Source organism: Ruditapes philippinarum, unplaced genomic scaffold (assembly GCF_026571515.1).
Source record: "Ruditapes philippinarum isolate M1 unplaced genomic scaffold, ASM2657151v2 ctg260_1_1_1_1, whole genome shotgun sequence".
In the NCBI taxonomy this organism is placed as follows: Eukaryota; Metazoa; Mollusca; class Bivalvia; order Venerida; family Veneridae; genus Ruditapes; species Ruditapes philippinarum.
Window position 1 is genome coordinate 70480 of NW_026861537.1, and position 26415 is coordinate 96894.

The following is a 26415-nucleotide window of genomic DNA, read 5'->3' on the forward strand; positions in this document are numbered from 1 at the left end:
TGCCCGCAACTGCCATCCCTTATTGTCAGCTTAATATTAAGAGGTTAACTAGTTACGTAACTAGTTAACCTGATAATTAACTAGTTAATTAATAGGTTAACTAGTTACATAAATACTTAACTAGTTAACCTCTTAATTAACTAGTTAATTATCAGGTTAACTAGTTAAGTATTTATGTAACTAGTTAACCTAATAATTAACTAGTTAATTAAGAGGTTAACTAGTTACATAACTAGTTAACCTCTTAATTAACTAGTTAATTATCAGGTTAACTAGTTAGGTATTTGCGTAACTAGTTAACCTCATAATTAACTAGTTAATTAAGAGGTTAACTAGTTAAGTATTTATGTAACTAGTTAACCTATTAATTAACTAGTTAATTATCAGGTTAACTAGTTACGTAACTAGTTAACCCGTTATCACTTATCTATAAATAGCATTGTTTTGCTCCATTGCATTGATACATGGTCAGATACTGGAGAGAATGGTCAGATACTGGATTGTGTGCTACTGCAATGTTATCAGATCCCTAATCTCATTCTGACATCACTCGCTTTTTATTCCCCTTTGAAGGTATCATTGTCGGATAATGATGATGCTTTTATGTTCTATTTTACCTTGATTGTAAAATAGTTTGAGTTGTAAAGCAATAATTGTACCAAAACACAATTAAATTTGTATTAAATATGCATCTTTGAATTTAAAGACAGAATTAAAAAAAAAACAGGAAATGAATGCAAAATACATTTTATTCAATGTTGTAATTTAACATAAAGGTATAAAGTAATTCAAACAACCATTTAAGATCGTTTACTTTCATATCTTTGAATTGCAACTTAAGACTAAAACTAGCAACACTAACAAATAATAGTGAACTATCACACAAAATACATAGGGCATTGCACAAATCAAGATGTGCATGCATTAAGTATGTTTAATTACTGGTATCATTTAAACACGCACGATTCATATAAAATCGTAAGCATATAATGAATATATCAACTAACACAAAAAAAGGTAATTGCACAAATGTGTCATAAGGCATTTTTAATCAATGATATAATTTAAACACGCATCCAGGAGAGCATCGGTGGACATTTGTAAACATTGGATACCGGGCCCATCGATATCATCCTGATCTATGCTCCTGATCCATGGTTAACCTGACGAAGATGGTGATTTACTTTGTTTTGATTTGTCATTTCTCAATGTGTGTAATAAAGTTTGACGTTTGTGCAGTAAACTCGACTGAAATATCAGAAGTACCTAAATTAAAGGTGTTATGAAGCCCCTTTATGACACGTGTCGCACGTGTTGCCAATTCATGGATGTAAAAGTGTCAGTGTTGGATTGGTCCCTTCATTCCATTCTTTAATTGCATAAAAGATAAAAGAGTACAATGTGTATAGCAACATTGAATTAAAAGCTCTATGTAAAAAAAGGATTATGCTTCACCGAGATGTGCTTAGCATTATAGCAGTTACCTAATATTACGAAGATTTTATATACTTAAAGTGTCTTTTTTATTATTGACAAACTATGTTGTGTTTTTTAAATTTTTTTTTAGTCCTATGTTTTTGGACATACTAAAAGAGAAAGATATTCTGTTACAAACAAATATAACATTGCATGATTTACGACATTATTCATTTCTTGGTGTATTTGTATACCTTCCTGTTAAGGTAATGATTTGTGTATCGACGAGTACATGGAATGTTGTAAAGTAATTTATCAATACTTTCCATATCTTAATGGACAGGTGCCACAGGGTTGGTGGTTATAATAAGATACATCAATAGACCCTTTGATTAGTTTATGTTTTATAACATGCCTTTTCATGGGTCAGTACAAATGATTACTTTAAGGCCCGATTACGTTTCATTTAGGTATGTATATTGTTTATATCAAATAGAATATGTATTAGTCAGACAATGAAAGTCTTAACGTTCAAAGGCTCTGGACAAATAAACAGATACACAGGAAATTGACCCGATGCTGTGAGACACGTGCAATAAACAAGGGAATATCTTGCCGCTCATGCCAAAATGCTATTTTCGCGAAAATAACCCTATTTTCGTATTTTAGTTATACCCCGCTCATAAGCGGACAGTACGGGTATTCCAAATATTATGCAATATCTATTTATAGATAAGTGATAACGGGTTAACTAGTTAGGTAACTAGTTAACCTATTAATTAACTAGTTAGTTAAGAGGTTAACTAGTTACGTAAAAACGTAACTAGTTAACCTCTTAATTAACTAGTTAATTAACAGGTTAACTAGTTAGGTATTTACGTAACTAGTTAACCTCTTAACTAACTAGATAATGAAGAGGTTAACTAGTTAGGTATTTACGTAACTAGTTAACCTATTAATTAACTAGTTAATTAAGAGGTTAACTAGTTACGTAACTAGTTAACCTCTTAATTTTAAGCTGATAATATAATAAAAGGATGGCAGTTGCAGGCACTAACATGCATTTATTTCCCGTTATGATCTTTTATTTATTGAAAAAATTAACTAGTTAACCTGATAATTAACTAGTTAATTAACAGGTTAACTAGTTACGTGACTAGTTAACCTATTAATTAACTAGTTAATTAACAGGTTATCTGGTGGCAGAAATATGCCACCATAATTTTCATACTCACAAATGCTGTTGTTCAGTGATATGATACATAACTTTAATAGAATCATTGCGTATGATAATGATTCATTAACAAAATTCATAAAATGCATGTACTGTTTAATTTCTTAAATCAGTTGATATTAAAAGTTATATCACTCCAAAATGTTCTGTTATATGACTCTTAATACATAACATTAATTTGGAAAAATTATATACACCGTAAGCGTAAGCTAATACACAAAAACATGTTTGCATCTGTCAATGCAACCATTCCGAAATAAAGATTATAAAATCTGTCCTTGAAGTAACTGTGGCATATTAGATGCAATACTCTTTTCTGCCATATGCTCGTTTAACAATTATAATCATATGAGGTATTATATAAAGACAAAAAGTGCGAAAGACCTTCACTTTGTTTGCAGTTAAGAAAGTTTTCTATTCATTTTCTAATCATTATGGATATTTAAAAGGTTTTGCCATTTTCTCGTCTAAACATAAAATGTCATGTTACATGTCCATTAATCACTGGCTTATGATAATTCTGATGTTCTTTAATCAGTATTACATTTCAAATCACTGGCTTATGATAATTCTGGAGTTCTTTAATCAGTATTACATTTCAAAGGTGACAATTACCGTAACCATCACCATATCTCTGGCAATAAAGCATCGATGAACAGTTATCACACGTATTTATCTCACACGCTTTCATTATTACAGAATTAGAATTACATTTTGTCATTTGTTTGATTAAAATCAAATTAATTTTTAAACTGCTTGTGTCTCATTCAATTTCATTCATATGTCCTACTGACGGATTCATTTCTGTTTGTATTCAATGCATTGAATGCATGATTTAGGGCATCTGTGGCCGGGTGGTTAAGGTCGTTGATTTCAAACCACTTGTCCCTCATCGCTGCTGTTTCGAATTTCGCCACGAACTTTGAATTATTTCATGCGAGAAAGCTATCCAGCTAGCTTGTGAAATGCCATTGGTTCTATTCCATTGGCCGTTCTTGCCTGAAATAATGCACGAAGGAGCACCTGAGGCCTTTCTTTACGGGGCACCTGAGGCCATCCTTTCCAGGAAAAGCTGGAAAGTCGCCATATGACCTTTACTGTGTTGGTTCAACGTTAAACCAACTAACAGAAAGAATATTTAATGTCTACCTCACTATATTGATATCTTATCACCAGAAATGAATGATGAAATTTAATTATGAACATTCAGAAAAAACTGTTTTCATTAAACTGTATGCATTTTGTCTCCCTCGTGTGTTAATTCTCGTGTCAATTTCTTCAGACATGTGCTGACATTACTTGTGCCAGTGACTTTTATAAATAAAGGTAAAGTACTATCCATGGCAGAATCGTTTCTGTAGGATTTTCTTAACAATGTATGGTTACACCTATTTTGGGAATGTCTATCAAATTATTGGGATCCAAAAATAACATTCTCATTAACAAGAAATGAAAGAAATATATTTAACTGATTATATCACTTGAGTTAGCAAAATAAGAAATATTACATTTAAGGAAGACCTTAAAATATCCTGTCTTGTCAAAACATGTTAAAAAGGTTTCTTTTTTATTTTATTATTTGTTGTTTAAAAGACAATAAAAAAATCCAATGTTGCATGATAGATGCGGACTTTAACACATATGGAATCTCAATACCATTATGTATGGTTATTCTAAAGGTTTTAGACAGTTTCTGTCTGCTGATTAGCAATTGACCGTTACTTTATCAGTTTATATCATATCTATTTCTAATTTGACAGGCTTTTGTAGAAATATCCCCTGGTTATATGTTACTTAATGTACAACTTCTCAGACTATAACCATTTCCGGTTGTACCTTTTAATCAACTTATTTCTTTCTGAGGAAACCTGTGTCAGAGGGACTTTCCTTAAACCTATATCTTGTTTTTCAACATTAACATATACTGACAGATGGCTTTTTAGGACTTCGATTTCTCTTCAATTTTTTCTGTAGATATGTTGAATGGTATAAAAAATAGCTATATAATTTAATAAACAAAATTGTCAAGGACATATGTGCAAAAAGAAATCATCAAATGGATGCTCTCTTAAAGCAAAGGCCATTTGGTGTATACATTAAAACGTTCTAGATTTTATTTCTTCTGTGGACTCATTATAGCAATGTGGAACAATTACATTGTGATAGAAAGAGGCTCGTCACGGTTAAAGAGAGTAAAAGTTTTATTCGGTTTTTAAAATTGTAAATATTTTCTACCTGCTTATTTTACACATGAAATGTAGTTTTTCTTATTTTAGATGATAGTATTGTGAAATAATCGTTATTCACGCCCTTTGGTAGAGAACTGTGACAATAAAAACTAAAATTAATTAGATTTAAGATCTGAATACAATAATAAAATATCCATTATTTTGGTATGGTTATTGTCTGTAAAGATATAACAGGAATGTACTTACTTATGAAGATCTTATCTATTATTCCTAGTCAATAACTTTCGACATTTTACAACGATTTTTTAATGAACCTGTACGAAGAGATCGCAAGGGGGATTTATCGTTTCCTAATCATCTTCGGCTTTTGTGTTTAAAGATATGCTACTTTATCTATTTTATACTTTGCACCGTAAACTTGCACGGATTGTGTATGAACGCCTACAACATTTGCTATAGGGCGATTTTGTCTTTTGTCTACCCAGATTGCGCATGCGCGAGAAATTACTTTATTAGGTGAATTTTGTTGAGCAACAGACGGCGTCGTTAAAATGTCTTTAGGCAATTTGAATAAAATGTTACCAAGTGACATGGTGGCTTAGCTTTACGATACGGTATTTAAACAAAATTGTTTATTATGATATGTTTAGTGAAAACTAAAACCAAATTGTGATGGCATACCTAAATTATATAAGCATCAGAAAATTAAACGGGTTGAGCGTTTGTATTTCATGATAATAAACGAATAATAAAAATGTTTAGCAACCTCAACGTCAATTGAGTGCCATACTTCAGAAAGCAATCTAAAAGCAAATGATCTTTGCTTAGTTGCGATTAATTTCCACCGTGTGTTTATAATATTAAACTATTAATTGCAGCAGGGACAACACAGGTATTTTAATACATTCACAGAGAGACAAATGTGTTTTCTGCTGTAGAATTTAATATAAAAATATTCTAATATGGTGTTTTAAAGCATTTATTTATAGATTTTGTTATTTGTTGTAAACACATCTGATAAAATTTATTCAAACTTTACAAAATAGTTTTCTTGCAGAAATGAATGCTGAAAAGACAGAAAAAAATCAGCTGCATCATTTATTTTGCATTAATTTCAGATTACATAGCGTTTAGAAGAGCTAGGTATGGGTCAATTTAACACGGCTGTGATGTTTAACAATGGTTAACCCGCAATGACATCCCAAATATATGTACATGGGTTTTGATGCGTCAGACAAAATCGTTTTTGTAGTGACCTTATATAATAGGCGTGAAAATTGAAGAAACAATAAAAGATATAATGAGTCACAGTCCGGCGACAAGTAACGTACCATTGGCCTCAATTTAAACGGGTATAAAATGAAATAGACAAAACAATTTGAACAACAATATATTCTTATTTCTATATCGTTATACTTTGCCTTGAATTAAAGTAAGTCATGTTTCTTTATGGTTTGCCAGCCCCTAGTGTGTTGAATAGTAACACCCACCCACTCCATCGTAACATTAAAGAAAATTCGTAATTCATTACTCTATATATGAAACTTCTTCCAATGAATATGTCCTCAAGTCATTATTAACAATTTTTATTGTATAATAGGAGAAAATGTTTGATATGGTACGTATAATGTCATTTTAGACGTTAATTAATCATTGATAAATCACATACATTTTAGATTTGCTTTAATCGGGATAATATCACCAAGGTGACATTTACTGCTATCATCTCCCTATCACCAGACAAATCTCTGACAATAGAATATGCATCAAGGCTTATCACATGCAATTATCTCACACGCCGCTTGTTTTAATTTATTACAGTATTAGGATTACATTTTGTGTTAAACAAATATTAAGGTTAAAATATTTGCGTCAATTTTAATGCCAATAAGTGTCTTTTTGTTAATAAATCCAACTTTGCAATGAACGTTTGAAACATATCAAAACTGAATTATTATTTAACTGATTGAACAGATTTTTAAAATGCGACATCTACCTTTCCATGTACAAAACAAAAAGAGAAAAACAAGATGAGAGATTATTAAAGCCATGTTGTAAAGGGTATCCCGTCAAGTTGTTAAAATAATTATGCTTATTTTTCAATCTATCTGGACATTGCTTCGGTCCGTTTTATTTAGAAATAAGCTTTGCATTATGCCAATCCTCAATAAAAGTTTCCACTTAAATATTATTCTAAGAAGCTTACATTTTGATAGAGCAGCAGGTGTCTTCAAACTATTATGTCACTAGATCTAATAAACAAAAGCAGTTATTTAAATATTTAAATATTGAAATCTGCAATGTAAAAAATAGACACTATTTTTCACAAGGAAATAACTGGAAACAGCTAAATCTTTGAGACAAATCACTAGAAAATATTTTCATAATTTTAGGGTGTCCTTTTTAGAACTATTTCCTCCTTTGTTTCAGAATTTAGAATTAAATGTACATTTTGATAAGCGACCTCTGTGACAAAAATGAATGTTGATGAATTGATCACGAAAATCACCATAAAATAACGTATGTTTGAACTGCTATTATTTGTAAATGGAAAATGTGTGATTTTATAAATATACATAAAATAGAAAATTTTTACTTCTGTCTGACAAGGGTTTGCACTTATTTTTACATTTTTGTAGCACAAACATTTCATCTTCAATAGCACAGAAGAGAAGAAATATGAAAATATGTAACGTTTTGCGGAGCTTGAAATTAAATAAGTCAAGACTGCAAACAACAAAATAGATGTCATTTTACTGTCTTTTCCATTTATATTTCCTCACTTCCTCTCTCTATAGCGATTTTCTGATGACCTCACTACATCATAGTTACCGTATCTTCTAAATGGAAACATTCAAAGAGCATAAGAACATTACACTTCGTAATTTTAGAATAAAGCCTTCAAGTAAGTAGAACGAATTCATTTGTATAATCAGCAAACTGCAATTTTACTTCCATCAATTACCATCTACCTTCTATCTTTGAAAATAAAACAACACTTGTTTTCAACCAATTTAGATTCACCAAGAAAACGTACTTAAAGATGCAAAATCTACTGGAATATAAATTAAGATTTAAACATTTGTTATCTGTGCCTAATTTATATGTTGAATACATTTATATGTGCAACACCAAAGGATTGAAAATCAAATCTAGTTAAATTACCATCTCCAGGATATTGACATGTATTTTAAACAAAGGCTCGAAATATATAATCTTTCTTTGAAATATCTAAAGATAAAAATATCTAAAACAAATTATCACAATTAAGCTGAGGTACATTCTGCTTTGAAAATCATATATTACAGTTGAATAAATACTTTATGTGGATATCATGAGGTAGTATATTGTTATTTGGCGTTAAGGAACACAAATTCACAGAACGTTATACAGCAAATTAAAATCGATTGAAATACTCAACCTTTCATTTAGTTCACAATTAGTATTTTGTAAGACGTACTACGCAATAAGCTATCATGCTATAAAGTTTTAGTTTCTCCAACATATTTATATTTCAATAGATGATACTTTTTTAAAATAAACATATATCCTAATGTCAGTCAAAGAAAGATCACAATAAAAAATGACATTAAATTACACTGCTGTAAAAGACCTCTCAATGACAAATCCATTGCTCTTCTATAGATTTGGGCTTTCATACTAGAAATATACATATATCTAAAAAAAAATCGTATTTCATACCACGAGTTGCTGGAGTCGAGAAGACACGGATGACCATCGATATAATATTAACGCGTATACATATGTATGATACTGTTTTTAAGGAATAATAAGTCTTTAGTTTTGTTGAAAAACTGTTAACATTTTTTACAGAAAGAATTATTATAAATGTTATATTACATGAATGTGTTCGTGGGAATACATCTTTGTACAATCAATTTAAGCGATACACAATCACAACTGCAGTTGTTCAGTAAAATGTTTTATAAATGTTTTAACATTTTCTATTCTATATAAATATTCAAAAAAAATATTTTTCCTTTTTCTCGTCTTGACATAAAATGCCATGCTACTTGTTCATTAATCACTGGCTTATGATAATTCTAGATGTGCTTTAATCAGTATTACATTTCAAAGGTGACAATTACCGTTACAATCACCCTATCTCTGGCAATAAAGCATGGGTGAATAGTTATCACACGCATTTATCTCACACGCTTTCTTTATTACAGAATTAGAATCACATTTTGTCATTTGTTTGATTAAAATCAAATTATTTTTTAAACTACTTGTGTCTCATTCAATTCATTCATATGTCCTACTGACGGATTCATTTCAGTTTGTATTGAATGCAATGAATTCATGTTTTGGGGCGCCTGTGGCCGGGTGGTTAAGGTCGTTGATTTCAAACCACTTGTCTCTCACAGCTGTGGGTTCGAATTTAGTCAGGAACTTAAAAAGCTGGAAAGTCACCATATGACTTTTACTGTGTTGGTGCAACGTTAAACCAACCAAAAATAGGAATGTTTAATATCTACCTCACTATATTGATATCTTTTCACCAGAAATAATTGATGAATTTCAGTAATAATTCAACATTCAGATAAACCTTCTTCATCAAACTGCATGTATTTTGTCTCCCTCATGTGTTAATTATCGTGTCATTTTCTTCAGTCATGTGTAGACATTACTTGCACTAGTTGGGGCGTCCGTGGCCGAGTGGTTACGGTCGTTGACTTCAAACCACTTGCCCTTCACCGCTGTGGGTTCGAATCCCGACAGCGACTTGGATTCTTTCATGTGAGGAAGCTATCAAGCTAGCTTACGGAACGTCGGTGGTTCTACTCAGGTGCCCGTTCATGCCTGAAATAATGCACGGAGGGGCACATGAGGTCTTCTTCCACCAGTAAAGCTGGAACGTCGCGATATGACCTATACTGTGTCGATGTGACGTAAAATCCCAATCAAAAACTTGTTCTAGTTATTTAAAATAATGAAGATAAAGTACAGTCCATGGCGGAATCTTTTATTTGTTACTTCACCAACAATGAATTGTTACACATCTTTTGTGATTATCTATCAAACTATTGGAATACAAAATTCATCTGTGATCCAAAAAAAGGCATCCTCATCGAAATATATTCTAACTGAACATATCGCTTAAGTCAGCAAAAGAAGAAATATTACATTTAAGAAAGAACATAAAACACACTGTCTTGTCAACAATTGTTAACTTTTTTTGAGGTTCCAATGTTGCATGATAGATGCGAGCTTTAACACATAGGGCATGTATGAGTATTCTAAAGGTTTTGGACAGTTTCATTCTGTTGATTTGCAATGGGGGAGTTTCCCACACTCTACTGATAAGCGGAAGTAGTAAATAAGAGGTATACAAACTACGGCCACTGGTTGTAAACACAGAGATTGATAGAAAGTTTCAGAGTATTTTGACTGGTCAGTTGTTAAATTAAAGAAATAATTAATTACCAAAGGGGCTTTAGCAGCAGGAATAAAAGAAGATTTTATACTTTAATATTAAGTTAATTATATTTAACAAATTGAATATATTACATTAAATCTTAAACATATAAACTGCTTTATTTTTCAACTGTACAATGTAGACAATGTAGACTGAATAACAGTATGAAAATGATCTTGGAGAAATAAGCAACACTTTCCTGTTAAAACTTTTAAAATCTAATGCCTTTATATACATTTTATTTACGTAGAACTAATTAAGACCGCCTCCGTGGTCGAGGGGTTAGAGTCGATGACTTCTAATCCAGTTACCTCTCTGGCGTGGGTTCGATCCCCGGGAGATGCTTTGGTAGTTTAGCGCGGAGGAAGGTAGTCTAGTACTGGTGTAACTCTCCAGGAACGATGGTTAGGAAACTACCCGCCTATATGACTGAAATACTGTTGAAAAAGGCGTAAAATGAAACAAACAAACAAACAAACGTAGAACTAATTAAAGTGAATTATACAATATGTTTGATATAATCTATTTTGGTATATTTGTAAATTTATGATGCTTCAAATAGATATAATCATAATTATAGAGTTTATTGCTTCAAATTTGTTCTTTAGTAAATAAAATGCATCTAGTTACATGTACATAATTTTTACAGATTGGAGACGTATGACAGAAATTTAAACTTTAAGGGAGAACCCATTCTGCTATCGGGCCATTAGCTCGGTTTTACATACTTTATTACATGTATAAAGGCAAGATGTACTTGTATGTGCATTAAAACGTGACATAATCATGATAATGTGTGCCTGAAATAATAAAATCTTCACATTATATATCTGTCTTTATTGTTAATGAGTATCTACTACGTATTGTATGATTCATGATTTCCATTCTTGTATGTCAAATCACTTAAATAGTTTGTCAACAATTAAGAATCATGAAACAGACGTATTAAATATGTGACCCCTGTTTAATTATAGCTGCAGGAAGTTCTGATTTCAGAATTTTCAATTACTTTGCAAATCCTATTACCCGTTCCACATGTATCAGTTTTGATGCTATGCACCTTTCTCTGACTACAGGCAACAAGAAAATTAATATTACTATAAAAAATATATTTTATATAGTAAACGGGTGCTGGATAGTAATTTTGTTCTTGATGATCAATTGTTTGTTTGTTTGGGTTTTACGTCACACCGACACAGTATAGGTCATTTGGCAACGTTCCAGCTTTACTGGTAAAAGAAGACCTCAAGTGCCATTCCATGCATTATTTCAGGCAGGAACGAGAACCTGAGTAGAACCACCGACGTTCCGTAAGCTAGCTGGATAGCTTCCTCACATGAAAGAATCCAAAGTCCCTAGTGGGATTCGAACCCACAGAGGTGAAGGCCAAGTGTTGATGATCAAAGGGTTATTATTATTATTAATTATTATGACAATTTGATCATTATTGGCATGGCAAATGTGCGTGACCATAACTTCATTTTATTACCATGCACACCCTTCTTTACTGCTACTCTCCATTTATTCTTTAATCTTTTGTCTTGTGGAAAATGAAACCCTCCAAACCCATTACAAAGTGGAACACAACAGTAATTCACCATTTCTAAGACTGCAGTGTTAATCAGTTTACTTTGAAATATAAACTTTAGCTTATTAATTAGATCAGTTGATTACATACTCTGCATTCTCCCATTGAAATTCAATGTAAACCAGCTATACACAGAGATAGCCAGCATACAGGTGTATACCTCTTATTTGTCAGGGGCGCTGCAGAGATAACTCTGCTGGATTATCTAGAAACTCTCCCATTGTCTTTTACTTTATCAGTTTATAACATATCTATTACTAATTTGACAGGCTTTGTGGAAATATCCCCTAGTTATATGTTACTTGATTTACAACTTCTCAGACAATAACCTTTTTCGGTTGTAACTTTTAATCAAATAATTTCTTTCTGAGGAAGCCTGTGTCAGAGGAACTTTCTTTAAGCCTATATTGTGTCTTCAACATTTACATATACTGACAGATGGATTTTCATGACTTCAATTTCTCTTCAATATTCTCTGTAGGTATGTTGAATGGTATGAAAAATAGCCATAAAAGTTGATAAACAAAACTGTCAAGGACATATGTGAAAAAAAAGAGATCATCACATGGATGCTCTGTTACAGCAAAGGGCTATAGGAGTCTATATGAAAGCGTTATAGATTTCTTTCATCTCCAAACTTATTTCAGCAATGTGGGATAGAAAGATGCTCGTCACGGTTAAAGAGAGATAACCATGTGTTTCTTCTTGAATCTTCGTGATCACTCTTCAAATTGGATTCTTGAGTCTTAATTCTGTCTTTGAAAGTGCAAATATTATTTAACTTTTAAAACGTCCATATACCACTAAAATGCTTTTATTCTTTTTCAAAGTTTTTTTTTTATTTGTGATGATGGCCTGTTTAATAGAAACTGTTTACAAAGAGTCTCTTATTTCTGATGTTCTGTTTTATAGTTTACAAAAAGTTACTCATCGGCCAATTTACCTTATCTCTTGGTTTTGGGAGATTAGTACACTTATAGTGATTAAATATTTTGTATGGAATTCAAAAGACTACTTTGTTTATATTAAGCTACTTTTATAACAAATAATAAGTTCACAATCAGCTTTTCTTTCTTTATGTGATAAGCATGCAACATGCTCTTAAAACCAACATTAAACGTTGATAAAATTCAACTCAGGATAACTTAGGAAATTTAAATGATAAATATTAATGCATCAATTATTGTATACTTGGTTTACAATTGTATAAATTATTTTACTATTCTACGTAATGGTCTTATGATGAAATTTTGTCAACAAATTATCTAATTGTAACGTTCAAAATCGGTAATGCGTTATGTTTATTTTAAGATAACGGCAATTTTAATGCGAGTTGTATTATATTTTTTTTTATTTTCTCTTATGCATGATACATTATCATTCAGCAAATTTATATTAATATAAGACAAAATATAGTTTATTGCATGTCCAGTAATCAAATTACAACAGGAAAGAACGGAAGTTTGCGCCATTACATGAGCTCTATATCATCCAGTCTATTACAATACAGTTTGATTCTGACTAATACAGATAAATATATAGGCAGTGGATTCGCTGCCATCAACAACATGTGGAACAAGCATCGGCCTACTTCTCGAATGAGTCAAAAGCTGCTCTGCTAAAGACAATACGCTTGTGACGTCCTGAACGTCAAATTTGAAAGTAATACCGTGGGCCGGATTGCTATACATGAACATGTCATTAACAGCATACCTTTTTTATTTGTTAATATTTCTTGTTGGTACTTTTTGTATCATTTAGGGGACAGATTCCGATTTATGTTTCGTGTATTTTTATATTAATGCAACATCATCTGCAAAGTCCGGTTAATTTTTGATCATCCCTCGTATATATGCTTTCTTCCGTATCAATCATGGTAATTGCTTTTTTAATCATGATATATGCTTTCTTTTGTGTCCATCGTGTTCACTCTTTTGTTTTAATTATAGTAATTACTTTCTTTTCTATCACTCAGTGTCTTAATCACTCAATGTTTTAATCACGGTATATGCCTACTTTTGTATCAGTCATGATCACTGCTCTGTGTTTTTATCATGGCGTATGCTTCCTTTTGCATCAATCATGGCCATTGCTTTTTTGTATTAATCATTGTTATTGTGTTTTGTATTAATCATTGTCATTTATTCATCAGTTTTTTAAGAATTATGGTAGATTTAAGATATTTTCTATTATGGTCGTTGCACAATATAAATTGCGATACATTTAACTTCAGTCTCCATTTATGGACATGAAAATGATGCGTTTGTATATAAGACATCACTATACATTGAAAAGAACAACAACTGTCATCAATTATTTTGATAACAAAATAGTCATACTAAATATATTTGCAAGGAAATAAATTTGTAACACAATAATACATAATTAATGACATGCGTACATGTGCAACTTTGTTTTTACACATCTTGCAAATGCATCTTTGTTATAGAAACTTATTTGTCTACTTATATAAATGTGTACTTTAATTCATTGTAGCAGTGATGTATATTGGGTAGTTATAAACTCTACCTTTTCGTAATTGCATATATATTTATACACAATTCATATAGAATATATAATAACAACTCTTTAACAATGTATGTTGAATCAATGTTGGCGCGTATTTTTAGCCGGATATCTATAAGTATTACTTAAAGTAAACATTTGAACATCCTATCAAACTACAGTTCAGTACTTAAAACTTGCAGATGAAAATCTTGTTATGTTACAATCAAAGATTTAAGATCAAAGATCAATCATTATAATGTGAATTTTAACACAAATGGTAATAGATGACATAAATTAATATTAACCTTTATGACATTAAAATGTAATACCAATGTTTTAAAAACAATGCATAAAAAATGAGGTGACATACGCGACACAGCTAGTGTAACAGTTGTGCACATTTTAAAAGCCTCATACCACACATTTTACACATATATATCAATAACAAATAGCTCACATGCATCGTTATCAGTAAACAAAGGCATTAAATGATAGAGACAAATGATAAATAAATAAATAATTATGAAATGAAATTAAAGTTGCTTACAGTCATGACCTGGAGGAATAACAACAAAACTACCAACCTACATTTTTATTTATGTTCTTATGTGTGTTAATGGCATTGTTTTTACATGTAAGAAACAATAACTTAATTGACAAAATATAAAATACGATGTATGTGCAATTTTTCATTTACCATTCAATTTGTATGTAAAACATTTTATATCTGACAAATCAGTATACAATAACCATCATATATAGCAAACACTGTTATAGTGAATCACTGGTTATAAGACACAAGTAGTTTTGCCCAAAAGTTTGCACTTCTTTATTTAATGTAAAAAAAGAAATAATGTTCAAGTGAACACTGTTTTAAAGAATTATTGATTATAAGGAACACAAATTTTAGTCTAAAAATGCCATGTTTACATCAAACTCCAACTAGAAAGATTCTAATGTTTGTTTTCACTGACATGCATATCATGGAAATCTTGTCATGATTATTTACAAATACACATATTCAAAATTGAAGACTGAAATCTATGCAAATCATATTCAAACTTATACATGAATAAGTTAAGGTGTAGTATAAAGCTATTACTCTTCATTTTATGTCCTTAGGCTTTGTTTTATACATAAATATAACATTAATCATCAAATTATTTCAGTATTTCTTGATATAACAAAGGGAAATGAGATGGCAATCACAAATCCAGATTTGTTATAAATATATACCTTAATCAGAAAAAGAAGATAATGGAAAGCATTCAGCTCGTTATAAATGTTTTTGGTTCTCTATAAAAGCGTCTGATATACAGAACTGATTTGTTATATGCTTACAAGAAACTATTACTCCCCAAATAAGCAACACGTTTTGATTGGCACAGTGAGTTCGCTATAAGCAAAGTTTACTGAATTTTAATCTACTGTAACTTAAATAGGATCTTTTCTTTCATGCTTATTATTTTAATAAATACTAATAGTACACCTCAGTCCAATTTTAGACTAAAGTTTATGCCAGTGTTGTATTATTATCAACCACCAAAATAGTTCAAACACTCTGTCATGTATACATTTTGGATTAGTTTCCTGACTTCTCCGTGAACTCCTTGTATTTCTTTTCTTGAGCCTCGTCTAACTTCATATTTTTCTTGAGAGCTGATTTAGAAAGTTCCTTTCCTTCAGCGTCATGAGTTGTAAGCCCCTGTATAAAACGTACTTCAGTCAGTAAAATAGTTTCAAAAGGGAAAATAAAATTAAACATGAAATGCAAGAAAACATCCTTATGAAACATTAACATGGATTTATTTCCATTTCTTGTCTGGGTTTATGACATATCAATCAGTAATAACCATCTCAGTAACTCTGGCAATGTTTGGACGAATGCTTATCACATGCTTATTACATTTATTACAGTTAGGTAACATTTTGTGTCAATTCTAAGTTTATATCAAATCACAATTTTAAGCAATTTTAAGCTGATTAGTGTCTCATTCAATGAATCATTAGATGTATCATTGGTTTAAACATATTCATTTAACATAATATTCAACGTATGAACAATATCTAAAAAATACATTTTCAATTGCCTGGACAGAAAGCTATAAAGCTTACGTGTCCACTCCCAAAATGTTTGTTTGTTTGGGTTTTAAGTCACACAGACACAGTATAGGTCATTAGGCGACTTTCCAGCTTTACTGGTGGAGGAAGACCTCAGGTGCCCTTCCGTGCATTATTCAGGCACGATCGGGCACCTGAGTAGAACCAACGACGTTCTGTAAGCTAGCTGGATAGCTTCCTCACATGGAAGAATCCAAAGTCCCTGTCGGGATTCGAACCCACAGCGGTGAGGGGCAAATGGTTTTAAGTCAACGGCGTTAACCACTCGGCCACTGACGCCCCTACGCCCAAAATGAATCATTCAATAATGTTTTACATTCAGACCTACATTTTCATCAAATTTTGAGTACTTGTCTGTCTCCATTTTGAAGAGTTTTGATGAAGGTATTTTCTTTTGAGTTTCCTTTTCTGCCTTTTCTTTCTCGGCCTTTTGCTTTTTCAGTTCTTTTTCCTTTATTTTTGGTTCTTCTTGCTGTGAATAAAATATATTTCAAGACTATTATATGAATGCAAGTTTGGCAACCAAATATTACTGAAGTAAAACCGAATACTTTGTGATGAGTAAATGATACAGAAACAAATTTACATCATACTCAATCACACTTAGCTTTATATATTATCTTTCACAGACAATTGTAAGTAACAATTTATGAATTCATATCATGAACATACATGTGAAAATATGACTTGCAGTTTAGAAAAGTATTTCAGCATACTAATGTCGTAAAAGAAAGTACTATTCATTAAAACATAACAGACCTTCATTTTCTCTTCTTTTTCTATAAGTAGTGTTTCTCTATCAACAAGTTTAATTTCTGGAGGTTGACCTTCTTTGTCCTCCAATCTCACACCAAGGTTTTGCAATACTTTATCACGTAGATTGTCACACACCTTCAAAACTGATGTCGCTATTGTAAATAAATGTATTTCTTTAATTATACAATCATTCTGAGAATCAAGCAATGCTTCAAATTAGCGTTTATTCTGACGACCAAATTAAACATTATGCCAAGAGGTTTCTAGAAAAAGTCTTCTATCTGAAATTGTGCTAAATTTAACATGAGAAACTTCATTTCATCTCTGCAAGAGCAGAAATTAAGGCATTGCAGACAGGTTTTGCCTTAAATTTACAGCATCATAAATAATACCTTTATTGTAAATGCATGAAAAACTTTCAGTCAAATCATTAAAAAATATGTTTTTGATTTTTTTACTATAGAAAGACACTCTTTCGTTTATTCCTACCTGAAAAAATATCTGTAAAATATGATTATTTCATTTTTTGACAGAAAAAAACTATATAATTGCAGTAAAATATATAATTTTTACAAATTTGTACCTTTTTCCTCTCTTGCAACTTTTCTTATGTACTCCCAGAAGTTGGAAAATACAGTCAAATATGGCATCAGTTTTTTCTACCTAAAAAATAATGAATTACAATAGTACTTTCTAGTTCAAGAACTTATTTCAACCATAACAGTATTACATCATTTAAAACATAAATAAACTGAAATTTGTAATCTAGACCTTTTGGAATAACAACTAATTTATATTAAATTTATTTTGTTTTATTGTAAAAATTTAGAAACTGTGAAGTGATGCATGCGCCTTCGTTTAGAATGGCTACTTAATGGGGAAAAATTACAAAGTACACATTCAGTAATTACAAGTTTGTATAATTGTATTATTTCAAGGCAATCAATTAGTCTTATCTCTCCACAAGTGCAATTAGCCAATTAAAACACTTTAAAAAAGTAGTATAGATTTACAATAAAATTTCTTTCAATAGAAATTCAGTTTATAAAATAGCATTTGTGTCTGCTTTATTCAGAAATAGACATCTTTCTGCAAAGTCTATGGAATTGAATGTAAATAAAGATCGTCCCATTCTGAAACATTATCTCAATGGCCATTAACTTACTGATAGGTCTTAAAAATCTTTAATATATGACAGTTTCATTGATAAATTTGTACCAATACCGGCTTTTGATAATAAACGAATGTTTGATAAATAATGAGTTATTTTTGTTTCAACTTACATCAACAGTTCCTGTAGATGCTCCACCGGACACTGCTAACCAATCTTCATAAGCTTGCACTGATCCAAATATCTAGAAAACAGAACCACGCATACAATAATTTGGAGGTTAACTTACTACTTGGTACCAATATGGAAAAGCATAGAGAGTAAGAGATGTAAAGTTAAAGAAAGTCTCAGAATAAAATCTCTTTAGTGAAAGACATTGAATAACCTGAATTACAGCAGGCAGTAACCTTGCAAAGGTATATACCAAAGATGGACTTGTCAATCTATCATTTCAGGGAAATGTTCAAAATATATACTGACCATGATCAGATGGTATAGATGGGTAGCCAGTAGAATCTGTTTACACCAGCGGCTGAAACTTGATAACCATTCCATAGGGAAATAGATACTTAAGGTGTGGGTGACCATTTTAAACTGTTTAAAAATTGTGATTTATTATTTTACCAAGAAAAAATTGTTCATATTGAACAGTATTCCTTAGTGGTAAAATTCAGTAAAACATCATCCTAGTGTTATGGATCTTAGTCAGTAATCTACAATAATACCTTAAGAGACATGATAAAAGTTTGGTAAAGAACCTTAAATAAGGATGCTATTAGTTTACTATACTTATAAATAAGTAAAAACCTAAGGTAAAATTGTTTCTCTTGGACAGTTAAGATCCAAAAGGCATGCTTTATTCTCATGACAATATTTCAGGGCCAACACATATAGAAACGTAACCAAAAAATTTAAAAGTAAAGGTATAATGCAATCCACTGATGAATTGTTACTGTGCAACACCTATTTACGATGAATTGTTAATGTGAAAATTCTATCAATGATGCATTGCTTCTGTGTAACACTTATCAATGATGAATTATAACACTTCTTTTTGGAATGTTTATCAAAATGTTAAAACACAAAAAATAACCAAGACTCGATGACACCATTTTCATCAAATGAAAACAAACAAATAGACAGTCTTGTCATAATTTGTTAACTTAAAAGTTCTCTTAATTTCATTCTTTGTGGTTTAAAGGACATTTTGAAAATTCAAATGTTGCATGATAGATACGGGCTTTAACACATAGGGCATCTAAATTCCATTATGTATGATTATTCTAAAAGATTTAGACAGTTTCTGTCTGTTGATTTGCAATTGTCTATTACTTTATAAGTTTATAGCATATCTTTTTCTAATTTGACAGGCTTTTGTGGAAATATCCCCTACTTACCTACTATATGATTTACAACTTCTCAGACAAAAACCGTTTTCGATTCAACCTTTAATCAAATCCTTTCCATCACAGGCAGGTTCTATCAAAAGGACTTCCTTTTAGCCTGTATCTTGTTTAAAATATTTACATATTCTGACAGATGCCTTCTCTGGGCTCCAATTTTTCTTTAATTTTCTCTGTAGAAAAGTAGACAGGTATGACAAATAACCAGATAATTAATTTAATAAAAAATATGGTACAGTTGTATATGCCATTAATGGAAAAAGAAATCATCATATAGCTTTTCTGTTACTGCATAGAGGTTAGTAGATTTTATTTCCTAATGCTTCTGTGAAGTAAACATTCAATTTAGCAATGAAGAACATTAATGCGACACTGTAATAGAAAGGATCATCACGGTTAAAGAGAGATAACCGTGTCTTTCTCATAGAATCTTCGTGATCACTCTTAAAACTAAATAATGCATAGGATGTGCTACTTCCTGTGTTAAATACTTTATGATTTTGGCATGGAAATCTATTTTTTTTAATGCACAATGTTTACTACATTTCAGCCAATAGTTACAAAAAGAGATCCATCCAGTAAATTAACAAATAATAAAAGGAAAATAATGTGTATAAAGCTTGTACATTGGAATCAATATGTTCAACATATATAAACAAGAGCACCGATAGAATAACTAGCTAGAACAAAAGAATAATTGTCTTCTTATGTTTGTTCTTAAAGTCTTTAGAAGATGTCGTAAAATGAATCTGAAATCCATAATTATGAAGTTGTTTGATGGAATACATAAATATTGAATAATGGACAAAGTATCAATAATTTAATATAGCATTGAAAAAGTGTTTGTTATATTAAGACGACTACATAATTTTTCTATAAAATAAAAATGCATTTTATGAAAATAAAACTTGAAATGCACACCTCTTATGAAGAAAACAACCAACATTTAAAGTTTACCTTGAAAATTCTTAGGATATCAATTTGTTTTTAAATATCAGGAAAGTTATTACAAAATCAAAATAGATGTGAACTAATTAATTCAAAGAATACAGTGCACTCAAATGGCATATTTAACTGGTGGCACCTGCGTTGTTTGTAGTTTTTGTTAAGCACACATGATATATTTTCATTGGTTAGCTTAAGTAAAAGGCCTTTATAAGGTCAAGGTCAAAAGCAAAATATAATCACAACGTGTAAGCCTTGACATACACTACTCACCATTATTCTGATATAGTTTAAATGATCTTTTTACATTTATTTGCAAAGAAAAAAACATTAACACAGTAAAGGAGAGCAAATCACAATACATTTATATCATTTATATTTATCTGCATTATACATGTAGAAAGATGCATTATAACTAAAATTAATTATCTCCGTTTTGTTTAAGTGTTATCCAAAAACTATTTTACCATGCAGAAAAAAAATCCTTAATAAATAGACGATATTGAATGAGTGTAAGTTCAATACTGAATTTATTGCACGAGTTGAATAAAATTATATTATGCGAGCCTCTGGCGAACATAATATTATTTTATTCAACGAGTGCAATAAATTCAGTAATGAACTTACACGAATTTAGTATTCTATTTATCACATACCCAAAATAAAGACCGTTTAAAGTGAAATAAGAGTCATTTTCATTGACGCGCCTATAGTATAACGCTAACATTCAGCGCGTCTTTACACTATGTTTGTACAACGCTAATGACGTCACGTCAAAATATATGCACGGCCGTGCAATACCATTTTTACGGAGTCGCAAAATCGACACGGGTGTGTGATAAATAGCCATATGAGGAAAAATAGTTTGGTATATCAAAACATATTGCCTCATGACTTATTTCATGAGCACTGGTACACTGTAGCCAGGAATCAATTGCATTGGCATATTAGATCTAAAGGTTTTAATGAATAAGGAAAATCCAACTGTTAAAATACCACATAGTGCTTCATGTACTTCCTCCCTTGTGTCACTGAACCTGTAAAATAACACTATCAATGTAAATAAATGTATATTACATGTTAAATTATGTACAATGTATACTACTGTAATGTACATACAAGTATAGTACAATTTATGTTATAACTAAGTAAATCTGTACATTGTACTATGTACATAAAAGTAATGTACAGTGTATTGAAAAATTATGTATTATGTACATAGAAGTAGTGAATGATTTATAATTATGTACTATGTACATAATATTAATGTACATAACAGTAATGTTCATTGTATGGTATCTTATGTACTATATATGTTTAATATACTTATGTACAATTTGTTAGTATTATAGAATGTATATTATCCCAATATTACATATAATAATGTACATAACATATTACATAAGTACTCTGAAAGGTGATGAACCATGTATCTTGTAGTAATATACACTGTCTCACAAAAAACAATTACACATAAAAGGTATTTTTAACCGGGTTTTTTGACATGACAGGACAAGCAATATTTTTTCAAGATTAATATTCTATGTGATGAGGGTCTAGACCAATAACTTGTATTAAAAGATTTCAGATCTTTCCTTCACTTTGGTTTTCCAGAATAATTATTCAAATGTGAAAAATGACCTAGTTGCAATGCTTTTCAATCAAATCAGGTTAAGAATAGCATAAAACTAGAAATGTGTCCATAGGACACGGGTGCCCCAACACGCTTCTGTTCTGTCAATCTTATGACTCTAGGTCAAATATTTTTTTGGGACTACATGTGCCACAAGTTGAAAACTAAAAATCTTTCAATAAGTAAAGGGCAAGAACTTTACAACTACTGAATAAATCCACACGGGTGCCCCCACACGCCACTGTTCTATCAATCTTATGACTCTAGGTCAAATATTTTTTGGACTACATGTGCCACAAGTTGAAAACCAAAAATCTTTCAATAAGTAAAGGGCAAGAACTTTACAACTACTTAATAAATCCACAAGCAAACCCCAAGGAGGTGCATAAGTACACATGCTGACCAACATTCTTGTAAACTTTCAGGCCTACAAGTCAAATACTTTCTGAGCTATGCATGAATAAGCAACATTCCCGTAAGGTGTCATGACTCTATGTCAAATCCTTTTGAGTTACATGTGAGACAAGTTGAAAATTGCAAAATTTTACTAAGTCAAGGGCAATAACTCTAAAAATACTATATAAATTCACACGAAAATACCTAGGTGCACAACAACACATGCTGATCAACATTCCTGTAAAGTTTCATGACTCTAGGTCAAATCCTTTTTGAGTTACATGCGACACAAGTTGAAAATTGCAAAATTTTACTAAGTCAAGGGAAATATTTCTAAAAATACTATACAAATCCACAGGAAAATACACAGGCGCACAGCTACACATGCTGATCAACATTCCTGTAAAGTTTCATGACTCTATGTCAAATCCTTTTTGAGTTACATGCGACAAAAGTTGAAAATTGCAAATATTCATAAGTCAAGGGAAATAACTCTAAAAATACTAAATAAATCCACACGTAAATACTCAGGTGCACAACTACACATGCTAATCAACATTCCTATAAAATCTTTATAACTCTTGGTCAAATACTTTTTGAGTTATGTGCGACACAAGTTGAAAATTGTCAATTCTTACTAAGTCAAGGGCAATAACTCTAAAAATACTAAATAAATCCACACGTAAATACCCAGGTGCACAACTGCACATGCTGATCAACATTCCTTTTAAGTTTCATGACTCTAGGTCAAATATTTTTGACACAAAAGAGAACAGACGGACAAGGGTAAATCTAAAAGCACCCCCACCCCCCTAAAGTGGGGGCACAAATATAATTTTCAATTTATTTCTGATTGTATTTCTTAATAGTCTTTTATATATTTCTGTTTAAATGTCCCAGCTGAAATATATAAAAAATCAAATTTTATGTTTAAGGCTTTATTGACCTCAGTGGATTTCCTTTAACAAGGAAGTTGCTGTCAGAGATGTTTTAAAAGTAAACAACAAATAAGTTTCTGATGAGATGAAAATGAAGAAAGTGTTGTTAATGCCCTCGTTATCAGCAGTCTTTCACTTTCAGAATAAATATGAATACCAAAATTTGGTAAATGTATATCTTTATACAGATAATATATTATACTCAGACCAATCTGTTATGGCAAATGAAATGTTATGCTATAACCTATATCATTCTACATGTTCTATGCCAATATTTGAATGATAACTGATAATATCAGCTCAACCAATTCATCATATAAATATACAGAGATCAAATGTTAGAAGAAATAAGTTTTAAGGAAACAACTCAGCACACACTTTTGCATAAATTCTCTGCAGCCAAAGTTCTCTGTAATCTACCATTTATATTGTAAGGCTTCAAATAAATGCTTCCCTAGAAATTGTAATCATCTTATGTAACATTAATAAGACTCCTTTTTTTAGTTTATTGGATTTTTATGTCGCACCAGCACAGTCTGTGTCATATTGCAACTTTACTGGTGGAGAAAGACCCCAGGTACATGCCTCTCAGTGCATCAATTCGGGCACCTGAGAATAACCTTTCAGGTAAGAACGAGCAGCTAAGTAGAACCACCAACATGCTAACTAGATTCCTTTTTCACATAAAGGAATCCCAAGTCTTTGACAGGATTCAAACGCTTTGGCAGGATTCGAACTTACAACAGTGAGGTATAAGTGAATTCATGTCAACAAGCTTAACCACTCAGCCAAGGACACCTCCAGATAAGATTCAATATGGTTATAAGAATATATCACATCTCAATGGAAAATGTTTTTACTAGGAATACAAAAACATGTAACGGAACACTTCATTCCCACTAAAATAAGGCCCTACATGATAAGTAATATCTGCAGAGTTCAATAGCTTCACACAAACAACAGAGAGCACAAATTTTACATTTGGAAAGAAATAAGCATGTGTACACCTTTAAAAGCAATGAATAATATTAACCTTTGCAGCCAGTATAGAACCAGGCTAGCCTACACTCATGTACAGGCTCTACACTGTTGGAAGCTCAACTTCTCTTCTTTGATACTGAAATCCCTTAAACAAGAGGGACATGATGGCCCTGAGTCGCTCACCAGAAACAACTGCTTTTCAGGGGTGGAAATTATCCATTGTCAATATTTTCTAATATATAATTTGAGCATAGAATATGTTTAAACAATAATTTGAAGAAATGCCATGACCTGGGGCATTTAAGCTTAAGCTTAAACGGCGCCAATCAAATTAATATGAGCAAACTTGATATCAACTGATAATGGATAAAGATAAAATTCAAAACCTATCGCATGTTCGTAGATGTTATCTTGCATATTTTTTAATAATAATATATGCTTTTTCTGTATCAATCATGGTAATTGTTTTGTTTAATCATGGTAATATGCTTTCTTTTTTATCAATCAGTGTCACTCCTTTATTTAATCATGGTATATGCTCTCTTTTCACTGCATTGTTTTAATTATAGTATATACTTTCTTTTGTATTCATCAGTGACACTCCTTTGTTTTAATTATAGAACATGTATATGCTTTTTCTGTATCAGTCATGGTCATTGCTTTGTTTAAATCATGGTAATATGCTTTCTTTAGTATAAATCATGTTATATGCTTTCCTTTGTATCCATTGTGGTCACTCCTTGTTTTAATCAGGTTATATGGCTCATTGTTTTAATCATGTTATATGCTTACTTTTGTATCAGTCATGGTCACTGCTCTGCGTTTTTATCATGATGTATGCTTTCTTGCGCATTAATCATGGCCATTGCTTTTTTGTATTATTCATGGTTGTGTTGTTTTGTATTAATCATTGTCATTTCTCCATCGTTTTTTTGAAGAATTAAGGTAGATCTAAGACATTTTCTATCATGGTCGTAGCACAATATGAATTGTGATACAATTAACTTCATACTCCACTTATGGTCATAAAAGAAGAAAACAACCTGAACAAATATTTCTTTTTCACATTTTATTTTGACAGACAACACCATTTCTAGAAAGTCAAATACAGTAAAACAAAAACATAGAGGAAGATTCGGTGCAGACAAGCGACTAGGCAAGTGTCTTTGAAAACTATTTAAATTATGAAAAAAATACTTTAAAATCTTTTTCTACATCTACGAATTGCCAACATTATTTAGATTTCAAAAGAAAAATAGTTTCATTCTTTAAACCGGTTAAAGAAATGTTTTAGAAAGTTTATGTTCACGTAATTATTTTACTACAGTATTACTACAGTATTAATCACCAATTCATATATTTTTATTAATATACGTCAGTAACAAAGAGAATACAAATACTAAAACAATATTTCATCATAAAAAGTATCATAAAAATGTGTTTATTACTGGAAATGATAAATTAGTATATGGAAAGCACTATACGAACAACCATTATTAATTATTTTGATAACACAATAGTCATACTAAATATATCTGCAAGGGAATAAATTAGAAACGAAATAATATATAATTAATGACATGCGTTCATGTGTAACTTTGGTTTTTACACTTCTTACAAATTCATCTTTGTCGTAGACACTTGTTTGTCTACTTACATAAATATGTACTTTAATTCATTGTAGCAGTGATGTATGTTGGGTACTTATGAACTCTAACTTTTTGTAATTGTATATATATTTATACACAATTCATAT

General features: G+C 31.0%; 1 protein-coding gene across 1 annotated transcript; it reads right to left on the reverse strand.

Moving 5' to 3' along the window:
* Positions 1-15957: 15957 nt before the first annotated feature.
* Positions 15958-18918, reverse strand: LOC132715988 (cysteine--tRNA ligase, cytoplasmic-like). The gene is made up of 6 exons (XM_060699116.1): positions 18844-18918; positions 18536-18607; positions 17888-17915; positions 17256-17404; positions 16825-16968; positions 15958-16080 (listed from the first exon to the last, which is right to left on the reverse strand). The coding sequence occupies exons 1-6, from the start codon at positions 18916-18918 to the stop codon at positions 15958-15960; spliced, it is 591 nt and encodes a 196-aa protein (XP_060555099.1).
* Between the last annotated feature and the right edge of the window lie 7497 nt (positions 18919-26415).

What these genes read in the sequence shown, in the direction of transcription:
- LOC132715988 (XM_060699116.1), bottom strand. Translation starts at nt 18,918, where the DNA reads ATGGAATGGTTATCAAGTTTCAGCCGCTGGTGTAAACAGATTCTACTG. An exon ending in CATCTACAGGAACTGTTGAT is followed by an intron (nt 17,916 to 18,535) that starts GTAAGTTGAAAC and finishes ATTATTTTTTAG; the next exon opens with GTAGAAAAAACTGATGCCAT. An exon ending in ACTCAAAATTTGATGAAAAT is followed by an intron (nt 16,081 to 16,824) that starts GTAGGTCTGAAT and finishes CGTTTTATACAG; the next exon opens with GGGCTTACAACTCATGACGC.